The 27,984-nt window shown below is 39.8% G+C and overlaps 1 protein-coding gene across 2 annotated transcripts; it reads right to left on the reverse strand.

Annotated features, from left to right (window-relative positions):
* Nucleotides 1-767: 767 nt before the first annotated feature.
* Nucleotides 768-27,538, reverse strand: pip4p2 (phosphatidylinositol-4,5-bisphosphate 4-phosphatase 2). 2 transcript variants are annotated; one of them, NM_001005000.1, is given in 8 exon segments: nucleotides 4,215-4,770; nucleotides 5,841-5,931; nucleotides 8,643-8,702; nucleotides 9,567-9,619; nucleotides 11,941-12,064; nucleotides 13,215-13,321; nucleotides 13,891-14,039; nucleotides 27,191-27,403. In NM_001005000.1, coding segments are annotated over 8 exon segments (831 nt in total). In that variant the 5' UTR covers nucleotides 27,294-27,403; the 3' UTR covers nucleotides 4,215-4,626.
* Nucleotides 27,539-27,984: the final 446 nt, after the last annotated feature.

Consider the following 27,984-nt stretch of genomic DNA (forward strand, 5'->3'; position numbering starts at 1 on the left):
GAACTGCTTTCAGCTAACCTATTGTTTCTCCTACTCCCATGTAACTGGAGGAGTCCCAAGCCTGACTTAGATTTCTTACTATTGAGTGCTATTCTGATACCTAATGGGAGCTGCTATCTTGCTCCCTTCCCATTGTTCTGCTGATCGGCTGTTGGGAGGGATGTATCAAAGTGCCATCTTTAATTTTCAGGTGGGGGTTGACATTTTGTCAACCCCCACCTGATCCTACACATTAACATACATGCTCCCAACCTGACCTGCCAATGGACCTCTATAGACCCACCCATCATTTAAACATTAAATAAACCCAACAGGATTGTTTTACCACCAATAAGGATAGTTGTGACCAAGTACAAGGTACTTTTTTATTATTACAGAGAAAAAGGAAATCATTTTTAAAATGAGAATTATTTATCTACAGTATAATGGGAAATAGCCTTCACATAATTTGGGGCTTTCTGGATAACAGGTCTAATGATAACAGATCCCATACCTGTAACAACATCAGACATCAAACTTTTCTTCAGGGCTGCTTTGCAATTTCCACCAACCACAGACCAGAAGATGCAGTGCAGAAGCAGGAGAGTCACCCCCTGGAACCCCAATATCCAGAGTTGGGTATCTGGTTAGCTTCTACCATAAACAACACCTTGATTTTTGACATCGTCAAAAAACCAAACTGAATGTGAATAGCACTAAATGACATTTGTAAATAAATATTAGTGCTATGTAATCCGTGCTAGTGCTTGTCAAAGTATAAGGCATCATTTGTATAATAATCTTTATTAGTATTTTTTTAAAAGAGACAATAGAATCCTGAACAAGCTACAGGTAATGTACATTTATGATAGAAACAGATAATTTAACTTAGTAAATACAATTGTGCTCTGGCATACAGAAGGCAACAGAAACATAGCAAGAACCCCCAAATACCTCATCTATGGCTATTTTATATTTCCACATAAAACACGAATATGTGGGACTTTCATTAAATGGGAAAATATTCCATAAGTATAGATTTTAGTACGTATTGTCTCCTAGCCATCTGTAGGCTATAGCTCAATGTGTACATAAGACCTTCCTTCTAGGTACGTTTGCATTAAGGGATATAAATAAAAGCTTCCAATGCTGAGGTAATATCCATCCTCACTTGATATGGAATCATCGCTAGTGGAATCTACCATACTGCTTTCCCGTGCAGAGGTATTGTCACCACCAGCAACAGAACTGTAAGATCGACATTTGTGCACTAGATAATACAGTTCTGCTCTTTGGAGACCAATACAGCAGGACCAATTCTCATTCCACATATATATTTACAGTGTATATAAAGATGTTTTTTGTGTGCAAAATCTGCTTTACTGTGTAAGATATGGAAATAAAACAATATCAGTATATAAAGGAGCACTTTATTCACGTCTATAAACAGAAGCTAATGTTCTAAGGCTCATGTCACACATTTTCACTGTCGGACTTGGGGTGCCTGATGTCTCTAACTCCAATGTCCATTTTTCATCCCAAATCTACCTGTACCATCAGTGTCAGACTGCTTTACATTACAGTAAATGACCAGGGTTGTTCTTGCCATAGAAACCTTGCCTCAGGTAGCATTTTGCCAAGGGCAATAAAAATCCACCCCATGTAAATTAAAGAGACAGTTTTGGATATTTTAAAAAACCTGCTCTGGCACAGTAGAGCTAAGTGTGGAGGGGCAAGGGGCAGCAGCAGCCCTAGAAATGGCACTGTAAATGACAGAATGGCTGGATCTTGTTGATTCTTCACTGCGAAAAAAAAAAAAGAAAACGCCACGTATGCCATAAACAAGCATATTGAATAATTCTGTGTATAAAGTCTTTTAACGTAAATATATAAAACGCAACAAGTACAGAAGGAATCAAAGCTTGCGTTACATCAAGCCTGTGCTCCACCAAAATTGACTTATTCCAGAATACTTTGGGAACAGCGCCATGCACTGCTATATAAGGTGCAATGGGTCTCTGCAACGGCAATTAGATATTTCTCTACTGATTTGCATATGATTTCCATTAAGCTGTAGTATCATTCCTTCCAGCGTAAACAACACATTCATGCTGTGGGCAGGAACTCGTTCCCCGATAACAGGGTCTGAATTAATTTTTTCCCTCCTTTTTTAATTTAATAGCCCTAAACCCAACTACCAATCTTACTTTCCTATCCCAGTGATGCCTAGAGCCAATGCCAGGAGTTTATATAAAGACATACAACACCACATCCCATAATCCCTTGCTACAGAATCATACAAAAATGTCATTGGTACATTCTATACATTGCAAAAACAATGGCTTATAACACTGTTAAAAAAAATGAAGATCCTTGAGTGCCGGGACATCTGGCAAAACAGATTTCTCTTAAAGGCGTGGTGAAAAATGGGATGTGGTTATTAATAGGTATTTAGACCCCCACTATCTACAAGGGCTGCAGGTCAAGCAAATGTTACTTTACAGTAGTAATGGGCAACCGGCAGTCCTACAGAGGTAGTACAATTCATAGCACCCTACTGACAAATTAAGGTGCTGGGAGTTGCTGTTTGACATAATTTTGGCTGTTTTTCTATACAGGTTTTCATATACAGTTGCTAATGAAGATAATTCTTTAAGTTCTCTTTAAATTTATTAAGGTGACCACAGACAGGCTGCTAATAGCTGCCGACTTGCGTGCCCATGCATGCAAACCAGTGGCCTGCCGGAACAATCTCTGGCCTGGGGACAAACAACTGGACAACAGTTTGGCCCATAACATACGAGGGTGTATCAGGCAAATATTTGCTTGTTTGGCAATCTTGCCATACTAAGGATTATTCTAATGTATGGCCAGCTTTAGAAGCTCAACCCATCTTGAAATTTAGTTCAGAAGATGTGTATAAGACTTTTAAGGGGTTGTTTTAAAATGGTTAGGTGTCGCACAAACACTGGGAGTTTCAACTGACATGCTAGAAAGACACTAAAACATTTCAATACAACCCCAAATTAAAACAATGCCCTAAATTAAAGGGATAGAGCTTAAGGAGAACTAAAGTCTAAAAAAAAAAGATTAAGGCTAGAAATCTTCCCATCTTTAGATCTTGCTAGGCCATTTTTGTCAGTGACACTGCACATGTTCAGTGTGTTTTGTGTTGCTGTTGAGAAGCTAAGCTTAGGGGTCCTCGGAAATTGTCTTGACATTACAAAAAAGTGAGGTTACATCTGTCATTGAAGCTGATGCTACAGGGCTGATTGTTCATTAATTCGGATTCATAAATCTGTGCTGCCATGTAATGTGAATCTGATTTCATCACTAATCAGCCTTGAATTGTGAATTTTATATAGGGAGTTACTGGAGGCAGCATCCAGGCACAGAACTTCCCTGCTAAGGGTAATGCCACGTGGGGCTTATTCTCAGTATGTGGATAAACACAGGCTGAGAAATAGCCTCTACACTGGCATCAGCTTTTCGCTCTGCCTGTACCCAGAGCCATTGTATCACCCCAGGTGCATGAAGCGAATTATGATGCTGAAATGCATACTCGCTCTTTTGGTGCTGAGATCCACTGAGGCAGTGGCTCCAGGTGCAAACACAGGGAGGAGTGATGCCACTGTGGGGGCTGATTCTCAGCCTGCATTTAGCCGCAGGCCGAAAATCAGCCCTATGTGGCATTCACCTAAAGAGCAGTGGTGGCCTTGAGCTGATGCAAAAGCCCAAAACATATCTAGACTAAAGGTGGTCATACCTGGGCAGATTTAAGCTGCTGATTCAAGTCCTTTAGACCTATTGGGCAGCTTATTTGCCCATTTATGGCGACCTCGATAGGCCTCCCTGATCAACATCTTCTCCAGCTTTTGGCTCATTGGTGTGGTCCTCGGTCCAACGGCTCCTAAACCCGTCATTGTAAAACTATCAAATTAGCCCCATATCACCCATTTTAGGTAGGCATATCGGAACAAGATCCGCTCATTTGGCAACCTCGCCAAATGAACAGATCTTAATGTGTATGGCCACCTTTTTTCTTTGTTGAGCTTTAGTTCTCCTTTTCCTAAATGGATATATATTTTCTCTTTGATTGCTGGGGCCAACAATGGGAAAAAATATTCTGTTCAAATTCAGGCAGGACATCTCTGAGAGGCAGTTACAATGGAACTATAAAAGCAGGTCGCAATTATATACAGTAAAATATAAATAGAAAGCCACTGTACGAACCCTTGGAGAGAAACCTACTTGTTTTAAACAATAACACAAGACCCACAGAATGATACAAAAAGGGAAATAAAATTGTAACAAAAAACGGAAATTGAATGCAAGACGATGGCATTATGTAATGATTACACACGTCTGAACATATAAACACAGCTTAGATATTCAGAGCTTGGAAGTCTAGCAGCAAAACAAAACTATTTGCATACAATATAGTGCAATGGATATTTGCTTACATTTCACTGTTTCAAACAGTTTCTTTGTTCCTCAGCCTACAAGAAATGGGGAAAAATGTCTAGATAAAGATGTTTAAAACATTTTAAGGTTGGCAAGAGCCGCGGTGCAGCGCGTTGTATCTCTGCTGCCAAGGAGGGGTTAAAAATGCAGAGCCAGCAGGGCTTTTGCCTTCTTCTGATGCTTCTAGGCAAAGCTATGTTCTGGATAACTGAATTTTATGGCTCCCCAATAGCAAGCACGAATAAGACATACTAAGCCTACAAGATAAGCAACAGCCCAGGAGACGTATGTGGCATGGAAGCGGCGTGCGAAATCTTGAGTGCCGACCTGTGAGAAAACATAACATAGTCTTGTTACACACTGATTTCCCTTTCTAACTTGGATCAGTAATAATCATATTTATTGTCTTACATATTCTTGGAAACATGGCTCAATGATTGACACATTCATGGTATTAGCTAAAGGTTCCCAGCCAGGGTCGCTCCTGCCCAGAGAAAAGGTGAGTACCTTGCCTCAGGCGGCAGCGAGCGGCCAGTTACCAGATGCGGCAAAAAGCCCCCATTCATAACTTAAAGAGCTAAATTTCTATTTTTCAGAACGGAAATTCAATTGCAGAGAGCACAATAGCCCTCTCTTCACTAGTGATGCAGCCCCCTGTTGACCCACTCTGACGCCTAAGGGGTAAGCAATGAGTGGGTAAGTGGGGGAGGCCTCAGACAGCAGCCACAGTAACCTGTTCCAAGACCTAGGATTGAACCTCCAAAGGGAGCTTGAACCACTGGTGTAAGGCCTGGTTTACAAAATGCAAAATGTATGGGCTTATTTATCAGTTTTTGGGTTTGTAAATTGGAGTTTTTTCTGCTTCAAATAAACTCACATTTACAAAAAAACATTGCTTATTTATTAATAAATCTGCATATGAAAGGCTTGTTCGAATAAAAAAAAAAAATCAAATTTGTGAGTTTAAAAACTCAAAAAAACACTAGAAAATCTTAAATTAAAAATATGGCTTGATTTTGCCAAGGACAACTCCCATTGACTTCTACAGGAACTTTTAAGCTTTTAGATGCTGAGGTTTTACAGTTGAGTTTTTTTGCACTTAATAATATGGAACATTCAAGTTTTTGAACCATAATTTGAATTTCAGGTGTTTTAGCACATAAAAATAAATTATAGATAAAAACTGGAATTTGAATGTTGAATCCCCCAAATGTCATGGGACTTATAAAACTTATAAACCCAGGGTACCCTAAGGTACCCAACCCGCTGCAGGACTCTAGATCGACCTACAGTTGCTAGTCACTCCTTGGTTGCTATGGGTTACTGCCCATGTGCAAATTTGCACAGTGTTTATAAACGAGCTCCGTATGTGCAACACAACATGCACCGATACTCACTGTTAAACCAACACCGATAAAGATGCAGATCATTCCCATTGTGATATATGTACAACAGCGTCTACGTGGGAGTGCGCTACCAACAGAGGATCTGAAACACAAACAGGTACAAATAAGCATCTGAACAGTTTTTTGTTGGGTAATCCATTTACAGGCCAGACCTATATCTGATTTTCTGAATGTAAACAACATTCTGTGTAAATTAAAGTATCAATAAAATCATATACAGTAGTTTCAAGAGTGGTGATAACTAATTTATTATTGCATTTTAAAGCATATAGGTCAGTGCTGTCCAACTGGCAGCCCGCGGGCCCCCACCTGTCTGGCTGCTGTGACTGCTTACCTTTGTGTAAGATTTAAATGGTATCAGTACTGAGATTAACTGGCCCCCTGCACTGCTCACACCTCAGATTCAGGCTGTAATCCCTCTGTATTGTTTAGAAATGTAATCCCCTGTGTTGTTCACACCTTTTAATCCCTGCATTGTTCACCCCCTGCTGTGTTCACACCTCAGGCTCAGACTGTAAACCCCACATTGTTCACCTGTTCACAACTCAGACAGACTGTAGGAGCAAGAGAAACCCACAAATAAACCCTTCACACTACAAAAAGAACATATACTGAGGTGGTACTGCAATTAAAAAAGTTTTTTTAATATATAGTTATTGTAGGAGCAGTGCCAGCATTGTGCCACTGTATGCTGCCTGTGTGTGCCATACTCTGCCTGCCCTATGCTGCCTGTGTGTGCCATACTCTGCCTGCCCTATGCTGCCTATGTGTGCCATACTCTGCCTGCCCTATGCTGCCTATGTGTGCCAAACTCTGCCTGCCCTACCCTGCCTGTGTGTGCCATACTCTGCCTGCCCTATGCTGCCTGTGTGTGCCATACTCTGCCTGCCCTATGCTGCCTGTGTGTGCCATACTCTGCCTGCCCTATGCTGCCTGTGTGTGCCATACACTGCTTTTCATTTAGTAGTCTCATAAGATACTTTCCTATCTAAGCACAGATCATTATTTTGTTAAAATACTGAACTGCAGTGGCTATTAAGGCTAAACCAATACCCAGCGCCATTTCCAGGATTAGAGATACAAAGCCTCAAATGATTTGTGCGTGACTGGACATCCATAATGGAATGTATTCTAGCAAACAGACCGAAGGCCACTTTCCCTTACACCAAGCAGAGTTTTAGCAGCGTTGACAGAAAGTTATTTGTGCATGATGGCTTCCAAGCAACAGACAGTTTTCTAACTGTTAAATTCCATTTGTTCTACACACATTCATTTAATATTCGGCCACAAATAATTTCCAAAGCTACTACCAGAGTGTAAGTCAGAAATCCCCAAACAGTGGTTCATGAGCAACATGTTGCTCCCAGTGCCTGTTTTTTTTTTAATTCCTGGCATGGAGACAAGTTTTGGAAGCACAGAGACACAGTTTTACTCCAAGCAGAGCCTCTTGCAGGCCAGCAGTTCACATGGGGCTACCAAACAGCCAATCACAGCCCCTCCCTGGTATAATTGCTCACAAATAGGGTTGGGTTACCCCTGTTTTGGCCTAGAAACACCAAATGTTAGACCTAAGAATGTTGCTCAGGAAATAACTGAAGAAATAATGTTGCAGAATAGCCACTTTGGGTTAACCCTAGCTCCCATGTACAAACTGGGTAGCTAGTATTAATTCACACACAAGCCAGCTTTCATTGATTTGATATCAACTCTAATACTTATTTAGATAGTATTTGTTGTTGAGCTGGGCCCCTTTCCTCTGTTTACACCAGTATTATTGTTTTCTCCCTGCTGTTCAGTATGTCACAAATAAAGGTTAACACAAACACATAGGGCCATTTTAAATTCAACAAGAAAACGCTGTGTTAGGGTAATCATGTAAAAACCTATGGGTGAGATTCAATTTCAGAAACTTCTCAGTTTTTTCTATAGACTTCAATGGAGTTTTCACGTAATAAACAGTGAGAAAATGTTTTTCTCATTGAATTGCACCTGGCTCTATGGAAAATCTTAAACTGAATTACCAGATAAGCTTTTCTCATCAAATTGAATCTGGCCCAAAATGTAATAACATAGCACAAAACCAAAACATTTGCACCTAACACTCTTGTTGGGGAGATTGTCCCTGCACCCATAAAGGTTGGCTCCTGAGGAAGCGTGCCGTCAGCATGTGAAACGCGTTGAGCTTTTGATTCACTGCTTTTGTTTCACTGTACATTGTAAGTAGCCTGCTTTGTGCAGGGGATTTATCTTATTAAAATGTTTTTACACTATTTCTGTTTTCCTCTCCATATTGTTATACATTAAGGATTGAGGTTTTGCTACAATCAACACCTGATTTGACTTCACACATTTCATCCCTACTATGTCCGGTGAGCATCCATATTGGACATACTGAGTGCGGTTATACGTTACGATTTGTCTCACTACAAGCACCATTGGTGTTTGGTTCACATAATTATACGTTTTGCACTAGATTTTCGTTTTTGATTTTTGATTTTATGTGCTTCCATCAACATTTTCTGTTGCCCATAAAAGGTATATTTCACTTCACACTCTTCATTGCCTCCACCCCCAAAACATTTTTTACAGTTTTTGTCAGAGTTATAATAATTGATTATATACTGTATATATGAACAATTTGTCAGGCTGGACATATACAGAATTCAAAGGTAAAAAAAACCCAAACCCCCAAATAAATACAAATAAAAGAGAGAAATAAATGTCTCAGCTTTTAGGTGAACTAGCCCTTTAAGAACTACTTCATCAGCAAGAGTTCCTATGTCAAGGACATACCTGAAAGCTTTTCCTGGAGCTGATCCATTTTTCCCTTGGATTCTGGGGACTTGGCAGTTCCTAAGATATGTGTAAGGTTTTTTTTTTTATTGACTCAAATCCTTTCTGTAAAGCAATGGCTAAGCTTAACCTGGCGAGTGTGGTGAACAAAGATGCAATTGGAACAAAGTTCAAGTTACTGCAATATGACAGAGCATTTTATAAATGTGGTCCTATGGGCTGGTTGGATACCTACAGATATTGGCTGTATAGTTGCCTGTACAGTATCTGGCTCAATCACAGCCTACATATAAAAGCTTGCCATACACATTGAGATTTTTAATAGATCTTTAAGAATAATCTTAAAGTGTATGGCCACCTAAAGTGATTGTTCTCTGAGGAATGCCAGAGAAGGCTGAGTTGACCTGCCCTTGTGCAAAGGCTGGGGCAGTAACAACAGAGATAACAAAGCCAACTCTTACCCAATGAAGGGGTATAACTAAAAAGGGCCCAATGAGGTTCCTGAGTGATGTTTAATTTCAATTTTTTTCTGGGGGCCAATAACTTTTAAACGTGCTACTTGGCAAAAGTACACGTCAACTATTACCCAACAGCTTTAACCCTGGACTGGAAATTTATACATTTGCTGTGACTTATGATGAAGACAAGGCAGATCCGGTATTATAAGCCTATACCATTTAGTCCCAGTATGGAATTTGTTAAAGCTATGATTTCAACAGTTAACTTTATAATTTGCTCTGTCATATGGCAGCAACTTGCACGTGAGTTATTTCCCCTCGCAACCCAAAAGGTAAATCAGTCTATGAAAGCCCTCACACCTAATCATTTCACGTAGTGCAAAGTATGTGTCTCCCCAGCTGCAGTGACCAACCCACAATTCATTGTGTCCCAAGCTCAAGCAGTTAAATATGAGAAATGACTTACATTTTTTTGCAGTGTGGGCACTTTGCCAGTGTATTAAACCTCAGCTCCATCCACTAAAAAGAAAAACACATGAATGTTATGTTTCTGCTGACATCACATGGAGATCAGAGCACAAAAACAAACACTGCCCATTACTTCACTAGGGCTTCTGCGTGCTTCATTGGGATTCCCAAGCCACAGAGGTTCCCAGGGCTTGCTAAGGATGAGATTTGTCACTAATTGACGTAACACAGACACCGTTCTCAATGTAATGCATTCTCACCGTCATCTGACATGTAATGGGCCAAGAAAAACAAAAGCATTTTCGCTAATGAAGATTTACAGCCAGAATAATATTGTATATTTAGTGTATATTCTCGAAATCTTAAATCACGATAGAGTTTATATGTATATATGATTATGCAGTACCAGTCAAAGCAGATGAATGAATGAAAAGGACAGTGGGATGTCAAGAGTATGTTTCTAGTGTAATCCAACAGGTTTCAACTGGGAACATCCTAAAGTTGCCCCAACATTTCTTTAAATTTGTTGCCACTGTGCTGGCCACTAAGCCCCCTCCTAAAACATATCATTGCAAACTGCCACTTAGGCCTGGGCTGGGAATCATAATAGGCCCTGGCATTTCATATAGACAGAGGCACATACAGCCCCCAGCAGTCCAAAAAATAGGTACTGTCTATGGCATCTTACAGCTGCCCCGCTAGCATTTGCTACAATCCATAGATTGCCAGAACAATACTATGCCCCTGAATTGGGCAAAAATATTGTAAATGTACATTAAAAATTACCTATAGGTCCTGTTGATCATTTTTCAACGATAAGGCTGCTTTTGTAAGTAATTGTTATTTGAAATTCCCAAACCTGACTGTTATGCCAACCTGACTGTCACTTTTCAACCTGTCAGTTATAGCTAATGCTAACGGCCTACTGCTGCACAAATATGGGGATTAGATAGGTCATGTAAAACCAAGGGGCAAAAACTTGTATGGCAAAATTATAAAGAACATGCAAAGACAGTGTCATAATAGATGTAAAAAATATTATTTCTGATGTCAGTATCTCTTTTAATGCCAGCATGCAGGCCACTGAAGGAAAGGAGATGATCAGTATAAAGGGTTCTTAAAAATTCTCCTGGAAGGCAAATAGTTATCATACTGTAGATTTAAAAGCAAATAGCTTAGCAATATCTTTCAGTTGTCTGTTACTGGCAAATTGCCATCACTGATGCACCACTTTATCGCTTTATGGATTGCTCAAAAATAAATCGGCGTTCCATCAGGAGGAAGACCTATGTTACAGAACTCACCATCTGCCAGCATTGATGTAAACAAACGACACCAGGGCGGATTTTCTCATGCTCCCTCACCCTCCCTCCGTAGCAGTCTCATCTGTCTATTTCCTTCATGCCTCCCGCAACAGACCATGCCCTACGGCAACTCTATCATTAATGTATTTGTCTGGCCTGTATCATCCCCATGGGATGCTGAAAAGGACGTAGATAAAAGTAAGAAGGATACATTATATTATTTAAAGGGGAACTCCAGCTTCCAAATTGGTTAAAGAGTCCCACGCATCACAGAAACCCCTTATATACTTATATCACTGTAATCTGTTCCTCCAAAAAGTATGAATAAATACCATTATTATTTGGTACAATCCAGCTGCAAAAACACTGATGTTACAAATTTTATGTTTATGTTTATGTTGCACAGCTTACAGACGGAATGCAGGAACTACATAACCCACAATGCAAAGCACTGTGATGTTCCTTACCTTACTGAAATCGCGTGTACAAGGAATTGTGGGGTTTGGACAGTCAACTTCTGTTTATATATATATATATATATATATTTTTTTTTTTTTTTTTTTAATTTCAAAGTAGTCAGCCAGATCAGCAAGAGAACAAATTCAAGAGATATAATAGCTTATTTACAGCCAATACCATTGTTGCATCACTGAATGAATCGAGGCCATTCAGTAAAAGGTGCTTGGTTCAAAGCTACTCCAGTACAGTTGCAGTCAGCACTGCTGCAGTCCAGCCTCCTCCTCATACAAATGTGCCTACTGATGTCTAAAACAGTGCCTCCCCCATAGAATTCAGCTTTCCTGGTCCTTTAAAGGGTAGGTATACTGGATAATATTACCCTAGCAAAAAAAACTGTACCAAGCACTTAAGTGGTGTTGTTCTGTTTTATTTAACTGTGGGCAAATGTATGGAAAAATCCATTACTTGGTACACCTATCGCTATTTATATTTTCCATTCTGGCAAACAACAGAATCCATGACTTACTTTATGGCAAGGAATTATGTGATTGCAATATACCTTTACATAATCACCACAACAAACACCTTCCCTTGTGGGTCCCCACTTACCAGAAATGTGTTCCCACAGTGACCGCATACTACCCTGGTACCCTCTGGCTGGACTGGGAGAGCGGGCTGGGCCGGCTGCTCTTCAGGAATCAGCATCACAGGACCAAGATTAATGATACGTCTGCTGCAGAGGAGATTTGTTTTTAACCATAAAACTATGACCAACGATCAAACGTTTAAAAGGATTGTAAATTACTTTTATGCAATCCACATACCAAAGCGTTTAGATCAATTATATCTTTATGTCTGTTACCCTAAAGAAACTTACTGTGAATACACTGATAAAATGTTTTTTGTAAAAAAAAAAGGTTTCTCAATTCTTTGCACTTTATCTACAGAAACTATTAAATGTGTGTCAGCTAAGAGGGTGTGTAGTGTAATTACTAAAGCAGAAAAGGCTTAAAATGGCTATACACAGGGGCAGCTTATCAGCACATGTATGGGCCCCGCAGACAGGCCCCAACCGATATCTGGGGTCCTCACCCTGACAGCTTCCATCCTATCATTGTGATATGATCATTTGGCCCGCAATCAATTTAGTGTATGGCCAGCATTAGTGATCTTTAGCCAAGAAACACTGAATACAGAAGAAAATGAGCTCTTCCCAGGAAATATATACATATTTATATAACATGTAATAATAATAATAAAGTTCTTGCGGCTTAGTATTTGGCTGTGTCTTAGCATTTTATGTAGACATTTAGCATAAACACTAGGGCTCATTTACATCCACATTGCAGTGAGCAAAGTACAACTGTGAGCGCCATGTTTTTTCACAACAATGCAGTTTTTTTCATTGTGGTCACAAATAGGCATTTCTCTTTACACAACTGCACTTGACCAGTTACTGCAATTGTGTACATTTAGACAAAATGGACGTAACTGCGCATGTGCTTTGTCATAAATTGCGCCAAATATTTTTTACATCTGCATAACGTCATTACCAGTGTTGCTGGCATCTTTTTCAGTGTGCAAGTAATGTGTGCACCCTATTTTTTTGGCGCAACTGAACTGTGCCAGTTGACACAGGGGCTCTAAAGGGAACGCAGGAGGTACAGTCTGGTCTGGAGATGACAGTACCTCCTGGGTTCCCAGTCAATATGCGCAGCGACAACCAATTTGGAACAAAAGGAGCAAGAAGCACATTTTGATGCAAGTACCTTTAATGGGAGTGGTTTTATGCTCAACTGACTGTGGGGAAAAGTGTAAGTTGCATAAATGAGCCCTCCTGTGTTTGTACAGTGTTTGTACAGTATATCATATTTGGAACATACCAGTTTGGTCTTGGGCATCCTATTCTTCGTGATATATCCTTGCATATAAGAAGACAATTACAAGGACACCTGACATACTTCTTTCCTAAAGGAGGGGTTTTGATTGGCTGTAATAAAGAAAATGGAGAATGTTAGGATTGAAACAATACAAAACCCTAAAAAATGATTAAGGTGAGAAATGCTGTATTTTACTATACTGAACTTGTGGTAGCAGCCCAGAAGTTCAGAAGCCCTATAACACTAAATGTGAACCACCCCTTTAAGTGATAAAACCCCATTCTCCATGTGTATTGATCCAGCAGCCAGCTGGTTACTGCATGTTTCTATTCTGTTTTCTTAAAAATGGGGGATTGAAGGGATTGTTTATTCATGCTGGATAAAGTATTACTTCCATTCTTGTATCTTATAACCAAAACGTGAACTTTATGTTTAGTTAACCTTTTATATTAAATATCTTGCTATTTGTGATATAACATATATAATAAAAACCTCACTTTTAATAAAAAGTCATTTTATTCTGCTTTTTATATCTCATACTGTTATGGCACCAGAGAAATGGCTACCAATCAGATATTTGATGCGCAATGTAATAACTTATTTATTCTGTTTCTGGAGGAGTCTAAAGTTCCTTTAAGAAGCATTTTCTTACATTTATGTTTTAAAAATAATATTGTACCGTGGCTTCGTTGCAGACTGTGCATTTCACCACATGCTGATGAAGTTTGCCGTCCAAATTAATAAGAGACTGGCACACGCGACAGTTTATCACAGGAACTCCGCTGGCATCTGGGCTGGCAATGGCTGTATATGGAGGTGGCAATTCAGCTGCACAGAGACAATATTTCTTGTAAACCACACATCAACATTTGTTATACAAAAGAACAGACGGCAGTACAAACAGTAAGCACAACAGCAATAAGGACAGAATGAGATTAGCCACAAATCATTCATTCTGCTTGTTGCTATTCTTACATTTGCAATATAATCAAGGGTTGGGTTCACTTAATGCCATCACAAGAGCCATTAGCAGCCATTGTTTCTAATGCACGTTTTGCGAGAGCTGTGCTTTGTCTGACACACCTTTCTCTGACTGAGGCCTGAGATACTTAAGAGCTAAATGTGCTTCTGCTGTTCCCTATTAATAAGCACTGAATAGAGAAACCTGTAATATATAATTCTACAAGCTCATAATGAATTCTGAAAGTAATGATCCTTATAGAGCAGGGATGGAGCTTTCAAATACATTTCTCTCCATACAGCAATCTATATAATTACTCGCTCTTCAGTCAAAGAAGCCAAGATGTAAAACTAAAAAGGTTCTAATGATGCCTGTTGGTTTAAATTATAAAAGAAAAAAAACATACCGTAATAGTATGAGACATCATAATAACAACAGTAGTGCCTCAGCTCTGTTTTGAAACAGAATGCCTCCAAAAGTCTAAATTATTACTAAATAATGATGATTAGCTATTTGCCTTTCCTAATGCCTGTGAGTCTGTTCTACTACATAACACCCTCAAGCACAAATGATAAAAGGCGATCAGTGGTCTACTCTTAGCGCTTCCCATGCTAGTCAGTATGAAGCAATCCACTAGTGGTGCTGATCATATGCCTTATGTACCATAGCCCTAATCATTGATTTTCCAGTTCATGGTTTAAAAAGCCAAGAGGTCAGGCACAGGGAATGTGAAGAACATTACAGATAGGAAAGACATTGTGGGATAATGTAAACCAATTAAAATAGTGGGTATAGGGGGTGATTATGGGATTGGGGTTGACTGGAAATTGAACTTATCAGTTTGCATAGTAAGTAACCAGGTGAGGATGAGCTGATGAATTCTGTGTTTTACTCCCATTGACAGCCAAGGATAAAAAGAAGGAGGAGTGGAGAGTTCTCTGGACCAGAGGTCCTCTGTGGCATCCTTTGGGAACTTGGGCTCCAGCCCAATTAGTAGCTTGATTAAAACCATAATCGTTTGAGACTTCACAATAGCAACAGTAGTGCCTCAGCTCAGCATTTATTTTAAAACAGAATGCCTCTAAAATCTAAAATTATACTAAATAATGGTGTGCCATACTTCAAAATGACTCCATTAGCTTATTGCCTTTTTTCAAATGCCTTACCGATGATTCTGTTCTGCTATGGAACGTACTGAATCATAAGTCCAATGTTTTACTCTCTGCACTTCCTATTCTAGTCAGTATGAAGCAATACACCTAATAGTGATCAAATGCCTCATGTGCTATAGCCCTAGCCACTGCTTATTTGCTTGCTTGCTTTGTCAGTTCTGCCATAATTCACACACTCATGTTCCTCTTCCTGCCTTACATATACTATCAAATCGGCATGTACTTCATATGCTGCTTCATCCCTCTGTTAGTCCACCTTGTGTGCATTATGTACCTCACCTGACTGACCCCTCTCTAAGGAAAGGCAGCTAAAGTCCTTTCTTTGGTGCATATAGGACTAAATGTTGCCAAGCGAATGGATCTTCTCCCGATATCTTCTACCTACGGGTGGGCGATATCGGGCAAATTCAGCCAAATTTGATCGTTTGGCCTTGGGGCCAAACGATTGAATTAGAACGACAGTAATAGGCACAGTCAGTTTGGGGGCTGCATCAACGAGCCAATGCAGTCCCTGATCTGACTAAATTTTTCAAACTGGCCGATCGATATCTGGCCCATTTCAGGCCAGATATCGTTCGGGCAGGCCCAACGTTAGTGCCCCTACACGGGCAAATAAGCTGACGAATCTATGGGGCTGATATCGGCTGATATCGGCAGCTAGAATCAGCCCGTGTATGGCAGCCTTAAGCTGCCCATTGCCTAATAGGTGTAGTCCCGGGAAGATAACTCCCTCAGTACAAAAACACAATCACAATGTTCCTTGTGTAGGCTATAATGCACATTCAGTTGTGAAATATCAAGAGGTTTTAAAAAGCCAAGTGGGTAGGTGCAGGGAATATAATAAGCAAATATAATGTGGGATAATGTAACCAGATTTAAAAAAACAGTAGGAAACTAAAATTATCATTTTATATAGTAAGAAACATAGAGACACCAGGTAAGGATGAGCTGATCAATTTTGTGCATTACTCTCATCAGCAGAGCCAAGAGGTCTTTTGGAATCCTTTGGAAACTTGGGTTCCAGCCCAGTTAAGGACAGGTGGTTGTTGCATTTTATAACAAATGATACAAAGGGCACTTGAAAATTCATGTATGGAGGCCATCTTTATTAAACAAATGGGACAATCACAAAGTCAGGTTCCATTGGCTGTACCAAGATACTGTTGGCCTGGAAAAGCATGTCCCTGGTTCTGCAAATTGAATTCAGTAGTAAGCAATGTGGAATGCCCAAATTCCAAACTGACTGCTTTGGTAGAAATAAAATGTTAGGCTGAGGGATAAAAATAAACCATATAACAGTTCAAGAAAAGGAAAAAATATGTTTAATTACTTTAGACATCGGTAATGAAACATCATGTGTTTTCCTGTTGTTCCACAGGACAATATCTACATATTTTACTACATAATGTTTGGGCATGTCAGTATTACAGTGATCCCATGCTTGAATGTGATTTCAACATATTTGGGCCTTTTTAGCTATTTTACCTTTTCATATATTCCTGTTGTAACCTGGATTTTAAGAGACCTGTATTCTACGAGTTGTTGCCGTCACTGACAGTGTACCTTATTATTCATATGGATTCATATGCTTCATGTATTTTATTATATGATCTCTGGCCTACTTATATTTCATATCTTTTTGTAGTATCCACAACACTAGCCACTGGCTTCAACCAATAGGTTGAAAGCATTTTAATGCTCTGACAGTTCCTCTTTAACCAAGGAAATTGCAACCTGTGGACAGCCGATTGAGACATAGAGCCATCTCCTGAACATTATCCTTTAACATACAAATTACATGACACAACCCAGCCTGATATTCATAAATAGATGACAGTCATGTAAGTCCATTATCTTCATGTGACCATGTCAAGCTGTACAGATGCTGAAGTTACCTCCACTTGACAAGGACATGAGGGTAACAGAGAAAGGACATGAGGGTAACAGAGAAAGACATCTTCTAAAGTTCTACTGTAAACTAGAACATTGGTACATTATTTGTAAATTGTGAAGTTTAATTAGCAACAATAATGACTGTTTGCGACAGTAGTTTTAGGGCTCTGGCACACGGGTAGACTAGTCGCCCGCGACAAATCTCTGTAGTCGCGGGTGACTAATCTCCCCGAAAATGCCATTCCACTGGAGAGAATGTAAATTTCCGGCGGGATGACATATGCGGCGCCGTGATTTCTCCGAAATCGCGTACGTTTTGGGGAAATCGGGGCACCACGTATGCCATCCCACCGGCGATTTACATTCTCGTCGGTGGGATGGCATTTCGAGGAGATTAGTCTCCCGCGCCAAGGGAGATTTGTTGCGGGCGAATAGTCTCCCCGCGTGCCAGAGCCCTTAGGCAACCGCATTTTGATAAAAAAAAAAAACACACATTACATTGTTCATGATACAGGCCTGAAGTGCATACAGAGAAACAAACTAGTACAGCTATGAGATCTGTTATGCGGAATGTTCAGGAACTTAAAAAATCAATCATTTAAATGTTAAAGTAGAGCCAATAGGATTGTTTTGCCTCTAATAATGATTCATTACATCTTATTATTACAGAGTAAAAAGAAAGCATATTTAAAAATTAGAATTATCTGTTTAAAATGAAGTCTATGGGAGATGGCCTTCCCGTAACTTTCTGGGTGACCGGTTTCCAGGCCTTGGAAGAAGGCTCTTGCGCTAAAAGGAGCACCTTATTAGCAATGTTTCAAAGCATCTCGTATTGTGATGGGCAGAACATTTTAATCATGAGACATCAGAGGAAATAAAAGAATTAGGCAGCCTACAAATAAATTACATAATTGTCAATAAAAGAGGCAACTTGTTTCTCTAATAACAATCTTTTTTGCACTATTAGCATCCACTGGGCTGATACCAACTCACATGGCATTATCATAACTCTGTGTGGTGCTGAGCTTTAAGCAAAAGACTGTCAAAATAATTCTGACATTTAGTGACTCAGACTTCAGAGCAGAAAACCTGCCAGCTCAAGGAGTTTTGGGGTGGAAGCAGCATTCTGAGACAAGATTTAACCCTCGGAAGCCTGGGAAGTCATTGCAAAGCATTAGTGAGATCAGGACAAAGTAACGCAGTTATGGATAATCCTCTCTACAGTTGCAGACCCATCTTATTAGGATTAGGGTCCCCTCTCCAATTACCCCAGCGCCATAGGATTTGGATATCCTTTGTAGTAAATGTGTTTACAGAGTATTTTGCAAATCAGTGCCTGAAAAAAGTATTTTAAACACTCAGATTTTATAACCCCTTCTTCCAGGCTCCATTTGTCATTACACACAGTATAAAGGTGCTGCTGCTGCCAGTGACACAGGAACAAAGCAGGGGTGGGAGTTGGAGATAAAAAGATAATGAAATTAATGACAGATTCTGTCTGCCATGGGTTCACTTTAATACACAGTGATTGGCAGCACCAGCATAGTACCCAACTAGTCTTTTTTATTTCTTTCATCATACCAGAATAAAATTGTAAATGACAATGGGCCACTATGTGCCTTATGTTACGGCAGCATGCCTGTCCCGTTTTCTCTACTGCAAATATCATCATTGTCCATAAGAGGGGCCTGATAATACTATCAGAGAATACATGGATTTTCATTTTCCACCAGTCAATAACTCTTCCAGACAGTGCCCTAGTTGGAACTGAACCTTCTCCACAGCACTGCAAGGCAGCAATGCCAACCACAGCACCACCATGCTTTCATTTTCAGAAATGTAAAGCTTTGGATTGCTCACGTTGGGGCCAAAGAAATCTTTTTGGTGGCCGCATCTGGCCTGTGGACCTGTAGTTGGACAGCCCTGTTCTATATTATGCATTGGAGTTGGACTTCTTTCGGTGTAGAGATCTTTCATTGCTGATGTTTTTGAAGGCTGCAATTATGGATTCCAGAAGTTGCCTAAAGAAGCAAGTTCACACCCCAATGGGAATAAAAATAAAATCCCTTCAAACAGATATTACTCATGGCTGTGATAACATCCTGGATGGATCTGTCATTCGTTAACCTTCAAGTGAGCAACAGATGAGAATGATTTTTGTATTTTTAGGAAAGTCATAAAAAAATCAGAATTCACAGGAATGGAGACAAGGCTCAGAGATATTTGTTGGAGATAAACAAAAAAAAACAAACAAACAACCTAAATAAGGAGCCTGTTCCAAAGATTGCATCCCTAAATTACTAAAAAAAAAACTACAAAAGCCCCTATACCTGTGATTAGTACACTGTGTAGAAGTTTAAATGTATAAATAAGGAACTTATCAAAAGACAGAGATGTGCAGATATGTCCCCAGCAGCAGGTAAGAGAATAGTAGTTCATGTGCCTACTATACTTCTCTGTAATCAAGTTTACTTTGGCTTGAATCATGCAGGTCGTTATTTCAGAAAATAGTTAAGAACAGTACAGATAGGGGATCTGTTATCTGTAATGTTTGGGACCTGGGATTTTTCCATAATAAGGTAAACTTTAGGGCTCATTTACATCCAGAGAAACAGTGGGAAACTTGCATTTTTCCTCATGAGTTGCAGCTTGCAATACTGTGGATGAGTGGCAGATAATTTGTCATTTCTTGATTAGTTTACTTCATAAATATGATCAGATATGGATTTTTCTCTTAACCTCTACAGTGAATATAAAGACTGCCAAGTTCAGTAAATCAAAGTCACTGGTTAACATTATTTGCACACAGGACTTTCCCCCAGATTAAATCCACTATGGGGCAGATTTATCAAATGTGAGATTAGAGCTCACCACAGACAAAATCACCCACTTTCTATTCATTCCTATGAGATTTTTAGAAGCACATTTATCAATGGGTTCACCATTTGAGGAATACGCTTCTAAAATTCCAATAGAATTAATTAGAAAAGGGGTACATTTTCTGTGGCAAACTTTAATCTCACATTTTCATAAATCTGCCACTAAGGGATGCTATTTAGCAGGGTTGCATAAGCCAGTCCTTAAAAACTGATCAGTACATCACTTTACTTTTTAAAACACATTCCTTTTAAAACTTTGTGTTTCAGGCTGATTTATTGACCATTAGGACACGCCACCCCCCCCCCCCCCCTAATTTGAAGCACAGACAGGAACCTGAGAGAATCTATAGGGAGCTCCAACAAAGGCACTATTTTTACAAATAGTATTTGTTTTTAGCCCAAAGTTAAACCAACACCATATATATTCATAATTGCCTACAAAATTAAAAGGGTTTTGTTTTTTTCATTTATCTTATATATCTTCTTTAATTGAAAATGACCCGCTTTTATGCTATGCTAAGTCATATATACTAGATGTGGGGAAAGGAAATAATTAGAACACTACTGTGCTGTTTCTGCACTCAAATCTTGATTTTGCTGAAATTAACCATTTTCTACAGCCCTACACCAGTCTCACCAGTTAGTGCTTTGTCATGGATAACTCATAACTACAAGCCCATAATAAGCTTAATGCCATTGATAATACAAGATGTTAACAAACCAGCTTTGTCTGGCTCCTGCTTCCTGCTTAACAAACCACGTGGCCGGCTTCATGTGATTTTTATGGGCTTAGGTAACAGAAATAAAGTTGAATATAATGTATTAACGATGGCATGGCATGAAGAAAACATCAAAAAGATCCCAAGCAAATATTATGATAATTGCCTATACAGACATAATTTACAGCAAAAAATGCAAGGTAAAAAAAAAAAAAATATTAAGTTGAAACCATCGACACAATTAAAAGAAGCAAGTCATATTGCTTTCAGTTGAGTGATGCATGGGCAGAAATCTTCCTCTTGACATTCACAACACAGTGGACATTTGATGTGTGTGAGTTTATAGAGATAACAAGAATACAGATATACAGTATATACACGCTCTTCTTTTATTATAGATTTTATCTGCTGAAGCTCAGCATAAGCAAGGCCAGCTATCAGGCGCCATTGAAGGCGCCCAAGAAAAATCTAAGTTCAGGGCTAAATCACCAGGTGGAGGTAGAATTCCTATTGTTTCTACCTCCATATCTGACAATTCAGCCCTGAACGTCAGTGGAGGGTGGGAACGATCGGAAATGCTGCGTGTGTGGCCACCTTTACTCACAAGAATGAAGAGACCTCTGCCTTTTCAAAACCGCATTACAGAGCCATAAAAGTTTCACTTTGAACCAGGAAAATACCACACACTTACCTAAAATTAAATATAATTTCTTCATACAGTTATCTTGAGGAATGAACATAATTGTAGCAGTTACAAATTGCATTATACTTGGTGAAAACTGCACATAAACCAAGTATGTGTGTACCATCAGCACCTCTGGTCAGTGAAGAAAAATACATCCTGCTGCTAGCAGTACACAATAACTGACCTGAATGTGCCACAGCCTGTCAGAGATTGAGTGGCACAGAGACAGCATAGAACAGTAATTATCAGGCAACATTCCCAGTTCTCCTGGAAGATAATGTGGATGGTGTGTAGTAAGCTTCATACTCATAGCATTGAGAAGCACAAGACTTAAAAGGGTTGTTCACCCGTAAATTTTTAAATTCACGTTTAGTATGACGTAGAGAGCGCTATTCTGAGACAATTTGCAATTGGTCTTCATTTTTCATTATTGGCAGTTTCTTCATTATTTTACTTTTTGTTCTGCAGCTCCCCAGTTTGGAATTTCAGCAGCAATCTGGGTCCAATTTACTTTAGTAGAAGAATGACTGATATATGAATAATAGTGGGGCTGAATAGAGAGATAAGTAACAACAATTAACAATAACAATGAAACTGTAGCCTCAAAGACCAAATGTTTTTGGCTGCCGGGGTCAGTGACCCCCATTTGAAAGCTGGAAAAAGGCAGAAGAAGAAGGAAAATAATTGAAAAAGTATACAAAAAAAAATGAAGACTAATTGAAAAGTAGCCAATCTATAACATATTAAAAGTTAACTTAAAGGTGAACCATCCCTTTAAACAACCTACACAGACATGGCATCCCAGATCTGATGTGACCAGGGGGCATCTTGGTTGGCCTGTCAAGCCCCTAGTCCAATCTCATCCGTGCCATACAATATTAAAGGAAGATGGACAATATTAAAGGACAAAGAAAGGTTAATATAAACTAAAAGTAAATCTAAAGGCATTCTAAAGGCATATCTAAATTCCCAGATCCATGCTTGCTTCTCTGAGATATGGTACTGGCAGCCTACAGCAGTGTGAAGCCTACAGTGACATCACTGAAATCTCTCTCCCCTTCCTGTAGGTGCCAGCGGCAGCCTTCCTATTCTCTGAGCACGTGTGTAACTTGATCCTGTCTCCTGTTCTGAGCTACACATGCCCACCAGCCAATCAGAAGCAGATCTGCCAGAGGGGAGGGGGGGGAGGGAATGAAACACATGTGCGGTATGAAGCAAGGAGGGAAAGGAAGGGAGAATACCTTTTTAGAGATGGCTGCCTGTTCTAGAAAATGTGAAGTAAGTGTGACTGAGTAAATATTTGAATTAGGTGAGCCAAAAGTGTGGCGTTTTTACTAAACAATAGGAGGACTATTGGGCAGTATGCTTTTTAAATTTTGACTTGCATTCTCCTTTAAAGGAAGATGGACCTGTTACTGCAGGCGACAGGCGGAGACGGGCTGAAATCAGACAGACTTTAACAAATACGGGGGGGAGATGACATGTTTGCCTGCACAGAACCATACTGCCCACTAGGCAAGCTGACCAAGAGTTGCTTCCCATCTCCAATCTCAGGTATCTGAGTGACCATATAAGCACCAATAATATCATACAAAACAATGTTTGCGTAGGATGATTGGCAGATGTATGGTGGCTTGCTGATTGGGAATTAGACCAATCATTCATGCACTCTGCACAAAATGTTTGGAACTATAGTATGTGTAGCACTGCATACACTCTCTGTCTGTTCTACCCTTCTATGGCTGTCTAGCCCAACACTGATTTTTTTTCAACTAAAAAGTTGCCTTCACTGGAGTTCTCCACTCGGATGGAGGCAAATTAACTAAACTGATGGGAATGGAACCGTCATTGGTCAGTGGAACAGAGTGGAGATTATGATTTTTTGTCCCATATAATGCTTTTACTCATTCTACCTGTGTATGATGAATGAATGTGTATGCTAAAGAGTCATAACACTGACAAATTTATACAGAGACCTAATATCCATTACTGTACTTTAAGAGGCAGATTTATAAAACTGTGAGCTTGGAGCTTGATACACAGAAACTCACCCACGTTCTATTCATTCTTAAGGGATTTTTCGAAGAGTACAGGTATCTGACCCCTTATCCGGAAACCTGATTTTCCAGGAAGTTCCGAATTATGGAAAGGCCATCTCCCATAGACTCCATCAAATAATTCACATTTTTAAAAATGGTTTCCTTTTTCTCTGTAATAATAAAACAGTAGCTTGTACTTGATCCCAACTAAGATATAATTACCCCTTATTGGGGGCAGAACAGCCCTATTGGGTTTATTTAATGGTTAAATTATTCCCTTTTCTCTGTAATAATAAAACAGTACCTGTACTTGATCCCAACTAAGATATCATTAATCCTTATTGGAGCCAAAACCATCCTATTGGGTTTATGTAATGTTTAAATAATGTTATTAGCAGACTTAAGGTAGGAAATCCGAATTATTAAAAGACCCTTATTTGGAAAGCCCCAGGTCCCGAACATTATGGATAATGGGTCCCATACCTGTATTTACAAACAGGTGAAATTTAGAGTTCGACATTTTATAAATACACTTCTGAAAATCCCATAGAAATGAATAAAACATGAGTGAGTTTCTATGTATTGTGCTCTAAACTCACATTTTGATAAACCTGCCCCTAGTTCTATATACACATGGACATCTTGGCTACAGTTATTAGTAAACCTCACCAAAGCTCAGTTATGTTTCCATTGAGCTAGCAACAGCAAAAATTATGTACTAGTACATTATAATTTCAGAAGCCCTTCCAATGAAATACAGAATAATAACTAGCTATGCACTAGGGATGGCAAATATATAACCTCCAGCTGTTGGGAAGTACAATTGCTAATGTCCTCTGTTCAAGGACACTGGGACTTGTAGTTCACAACAGACAGAGGACAGCGAGTCTATATGGTAATAGCAAGTTATATTTTTATATATATATTTTGCTCAGCCTACAATTAGGCAGCTGTTGCTGTACTACAACTCCCAGCATAAACACAGCTCTAGTATAATATCCTGACATGCATTAAGCACAGATTTCTATCTGATACAGAGAGACAGCAGGCATTTGTCAGACACATATGCTCTTTATCCCACGTGAAGTTTATAATGGACAAGCATTCCCTCAGGGGAAAAGCTAATACACATTCATTACTGCTTCTACCCTCCTTATAAGTGATGTTACTCTTCTACCCTGAAAATTGCTCTCTTTGGATCTCCCCTGTCATTTGATTCAGAAATTGCTGAGCAAATAAATAGATTCAGTAGCTTATGCCTTATTTTCCACTTTTAATAGAATATTAAGAGAAAGTAGCATAAAACAGTTCTCAGATTTCGTAATATCAGCCAAGGCATATAAAATGCCAGTGTGCCCCAAACCCAGTAATAATAATGTGCAGGGCTGTAATCTAGGAAGCCACTCTTTTCCTGGCACTTTTAGTATCACTGCCTCATTGCACAGGGCCTTGTTTGCGATCCGTGCGGGTACTTGCCCTCTAATCAAACTGACCTTATGGGGTAGATTTACCAAAATGAGATTTTTGAGCTTAATACATAAAAACTCACCCATGTTCTATTCATTCCTATGGGTTTTTTTAGATGTGTATTTATCAAACGGTGAGTTTTAACTTTCGCCCATCATAAATACGCTTCTAAAAACCCCATAGGAATGAATAGAAAGTGAGTATTTTCCTGTACTGAGCGCATTTTTATAAATTTGCCCCTATGTGTATACATGTGTGGATAGGTGCATTAGAATACTAGGGCTCTTACACATGGACATTTATTCTTTCGATCCCATGCAGTGGCCTCATACCGCACGGAAACACATGGTACACAACATATAGCACGCCACCTGCGTTCAACTGTTCAGCATGGTGCCTTTGGTACAGACACAATAGAAAGGAATGGGCTCCTGTAACTCATGCTTTCCCATGAAAAAGCCAGCTTACGGGATCACATGAGTAAATGTCTGCACATAACAACCTTAAGATCCATTAAGTTAGGGACTGATGTAAATACTTAATCCTCCATAAGAGATATTTGCATTAGAGCAGAAAAAAATATGTTACCTTTAGGTGTCAATAATTTTAGGATCACAATATACAGTTGAATATGAAGGATACATTGAATGGGAATTCTAGGAATAAGCCTACAAAGCAAAGCCTGGATGCAGTGCATGCCTAAAGTGATATTCTATAACAGGGCTGGGAAACCTGTGGGAGTTTGCAGGGGGTATTGAGCTGTCAGAGTGTGGGCATTGTGTTTCAATCGATTTTATATTATGGAATCAAGTTGTGTGACTGATTCTTTCCTACTGTAAAAGACAAAGAGCTCATCCTGGCCTCCAAAAGGAAGGCTACTGTCACAACACATCAACACAGGACACCTACAGACCATAAAGTTGCCCTTGCAAAAGAAGAATGTTTCCTCTCAGCTGCTTAAAACAATACACAGATTGCAAATATATTAAAGGGACTCTAATATAAGAGGATTCTGTTTCTACTGTACATATATAAACTGACACCCTTCTGCCTTACCATACACACAGCATAAGGGCACCTTAACTTACAATTTGGGGAGTCCTAGACTTGCATGGTTAAACTTCACGCCTGCCGACACTTGTTGGAGTGAAGATACTAGGGGAGTAGAGTGAATAGAAGCAGAAGGTGCAAATTGTCCAGCCCAGTGCCTAGTAATAAGTGACAAGTGTTTGTTCAACACCTAGGAAGGACCTCTGGGGGGCTTATATATATGATCTTGGTTACGGGACCTCATGGACTGACAATTCACAGGTCTTTCTATTGGAAAGGTGTAAATAATTCCCCTTCATAGTAATGTTTAGAAACAAAGGGGGTGGTGTTGGCCAAATACAACTCCCAGCATCTATAACCATCCATCAGCTGTAGGGGCTTAGGGATTTGTAGGGCACAGTAGTTAAAGGACTGCAGGTATTACATGTTTGAGTCAGCTGAAGTAAACAATACATATATACATACAAAGCAACTGTTTCAATAAATGAATAAAAAGCATGAATGAAACTTTGTTTAAAACAAAATCCAGACTATTTGGCAAAAGACTCCCCTCAAAATATTAGTGAGCAATAAGTTACAATGTATATATAAATAAATATATATATATTGCTGACTATATACATTACTCATTAGCATTGGTGCTGTGAGTTACCAACAACCAATACATTATTTATCTTGTTTCACAACTTGTCGGATATAGAGACTAATGACACACATGGCAGCCCCAGCCACACACAGGCAACATTCAGCTGTGATATGTGAACAGATAATTATTAATTAGCTTCATTAAGGCCATGTCCCAAGCACACACAAACACAGCACATTTCCTAGGCTGCCGGCCGGATCGCTCATGCAGGATAATGGCAAAACTATGCAGGGAATTACATAACCGGGACAGGGGGGACTGTCGCTAGTTTCTGTTTATGCCACAGGCAAACAAAGCAGAGAGACACTGCAACAGCCCAAACCTCTGCAGTCTAATAGAGCGCTGTATGATTCACTCTGCAAGGCATTATCTCCTCCTCCCTCCACTCAGTTTGAATTGGGGGCCACATGCTGATGGCCGGACCCACTGTTTTGGCTTAGCACCCTCTGAGCACCCACATCTGCTTACCTTGCAGGTTGTTTTGCTGGAGGTACGGAGGGGCCGTAGGGGTGACATTGCCGGAACTGGGAGAAATGAGAGGGGAGCGCTCGTCAATCCCATCAGCAGCCATGACTGCAGCAGCTGCAGCTCCGACAGAAGGAAGGGAAGCACTCGCACAAAGTCTGTGTCACAGGGCTGGGAAGCACAAGAAAGAGGGAGGAGACAGTGGACCAAATACAGCCCCCCCATCCCCTCCGTGTGCTACAAAGGGGCCAAAAGCACATGGACTTTCCCATTTAGAGAATTCTGGAAGAGTTCATTGATAGGACTGTATGATTCTGGGTACCATTCATTGCATCTCTCTGCAGTTGATAAACAGCTTGGTGTGTGGGTGTGTCATGGAGATATACTTGGGTTTTATTTCCCCTTTATTATGAGCTTTTGCACAGATGGAGGGTATGTTAAATAACCTTGTGATTGAGCCAGTTGCGCATCATACAGCAGATTAGACCAGAGGGGGCGTGTCTCTGCAGGGTATTTACTAAATCAGAAGCCAGGGGCACAGCCAACTTGCTTTCCCTGGCTTGCCTTGAACTTGAAGAGCTACAGTACAGGGGCATTTTGATGGCTGCTGATGCCTTTCAACAGTTGAAATGCCCCTCTCCATAGCACTGAATGAAAAGCACCATACTGAAAACACATGGGGGCACATTTACTAATCCACGAATGTCCGAAAAGCACCCGAATGCGTTTTTTTTTTCGTAATGATCGGTATTTTGTGATTTTTTCGTAAATTGTCGCGACTTTTTCTTAGCCATTAC

Source organism: Xenopus tropicalis, chromosome 6 (genome assembly GCF_000004195.4).
Source record: "Xenopus tropicalis strain Nigerian chromosome 6, UCB_Xtro_10.0, whole genome shotgun sequence".
Classification (NCBI taxonomy): domain Eukaryota; kingdom Metazoa; phylum Chordata; class Amphibia; order Anura; family Pipidae; genus Xenopus; species Xenopus tropicalis.

Coding starts and splice junctions, on each gene's coding strand:
- pip4p2 (XM_012964532.3), bottom strand. CDS start 27,293: ATGGCTGCTGATGGGATTGACGAGCGCTCCCCTCTCATTTCTCCCAGT. Junction 12,065..13,214: donor GGATGCCCAAGACCAAACTG/GTATGTTCCAAA, acceptor TCTCCTCTGCAG/CAGACGTATCATTAATCTTG. Junction 4,771..5,840: donor TTATCGGTGTTGGTTTAACA/GTGAGTATCGGT, acceptor GTTTTCTCACAG/GTCGGCACTCAAGATTTCGC.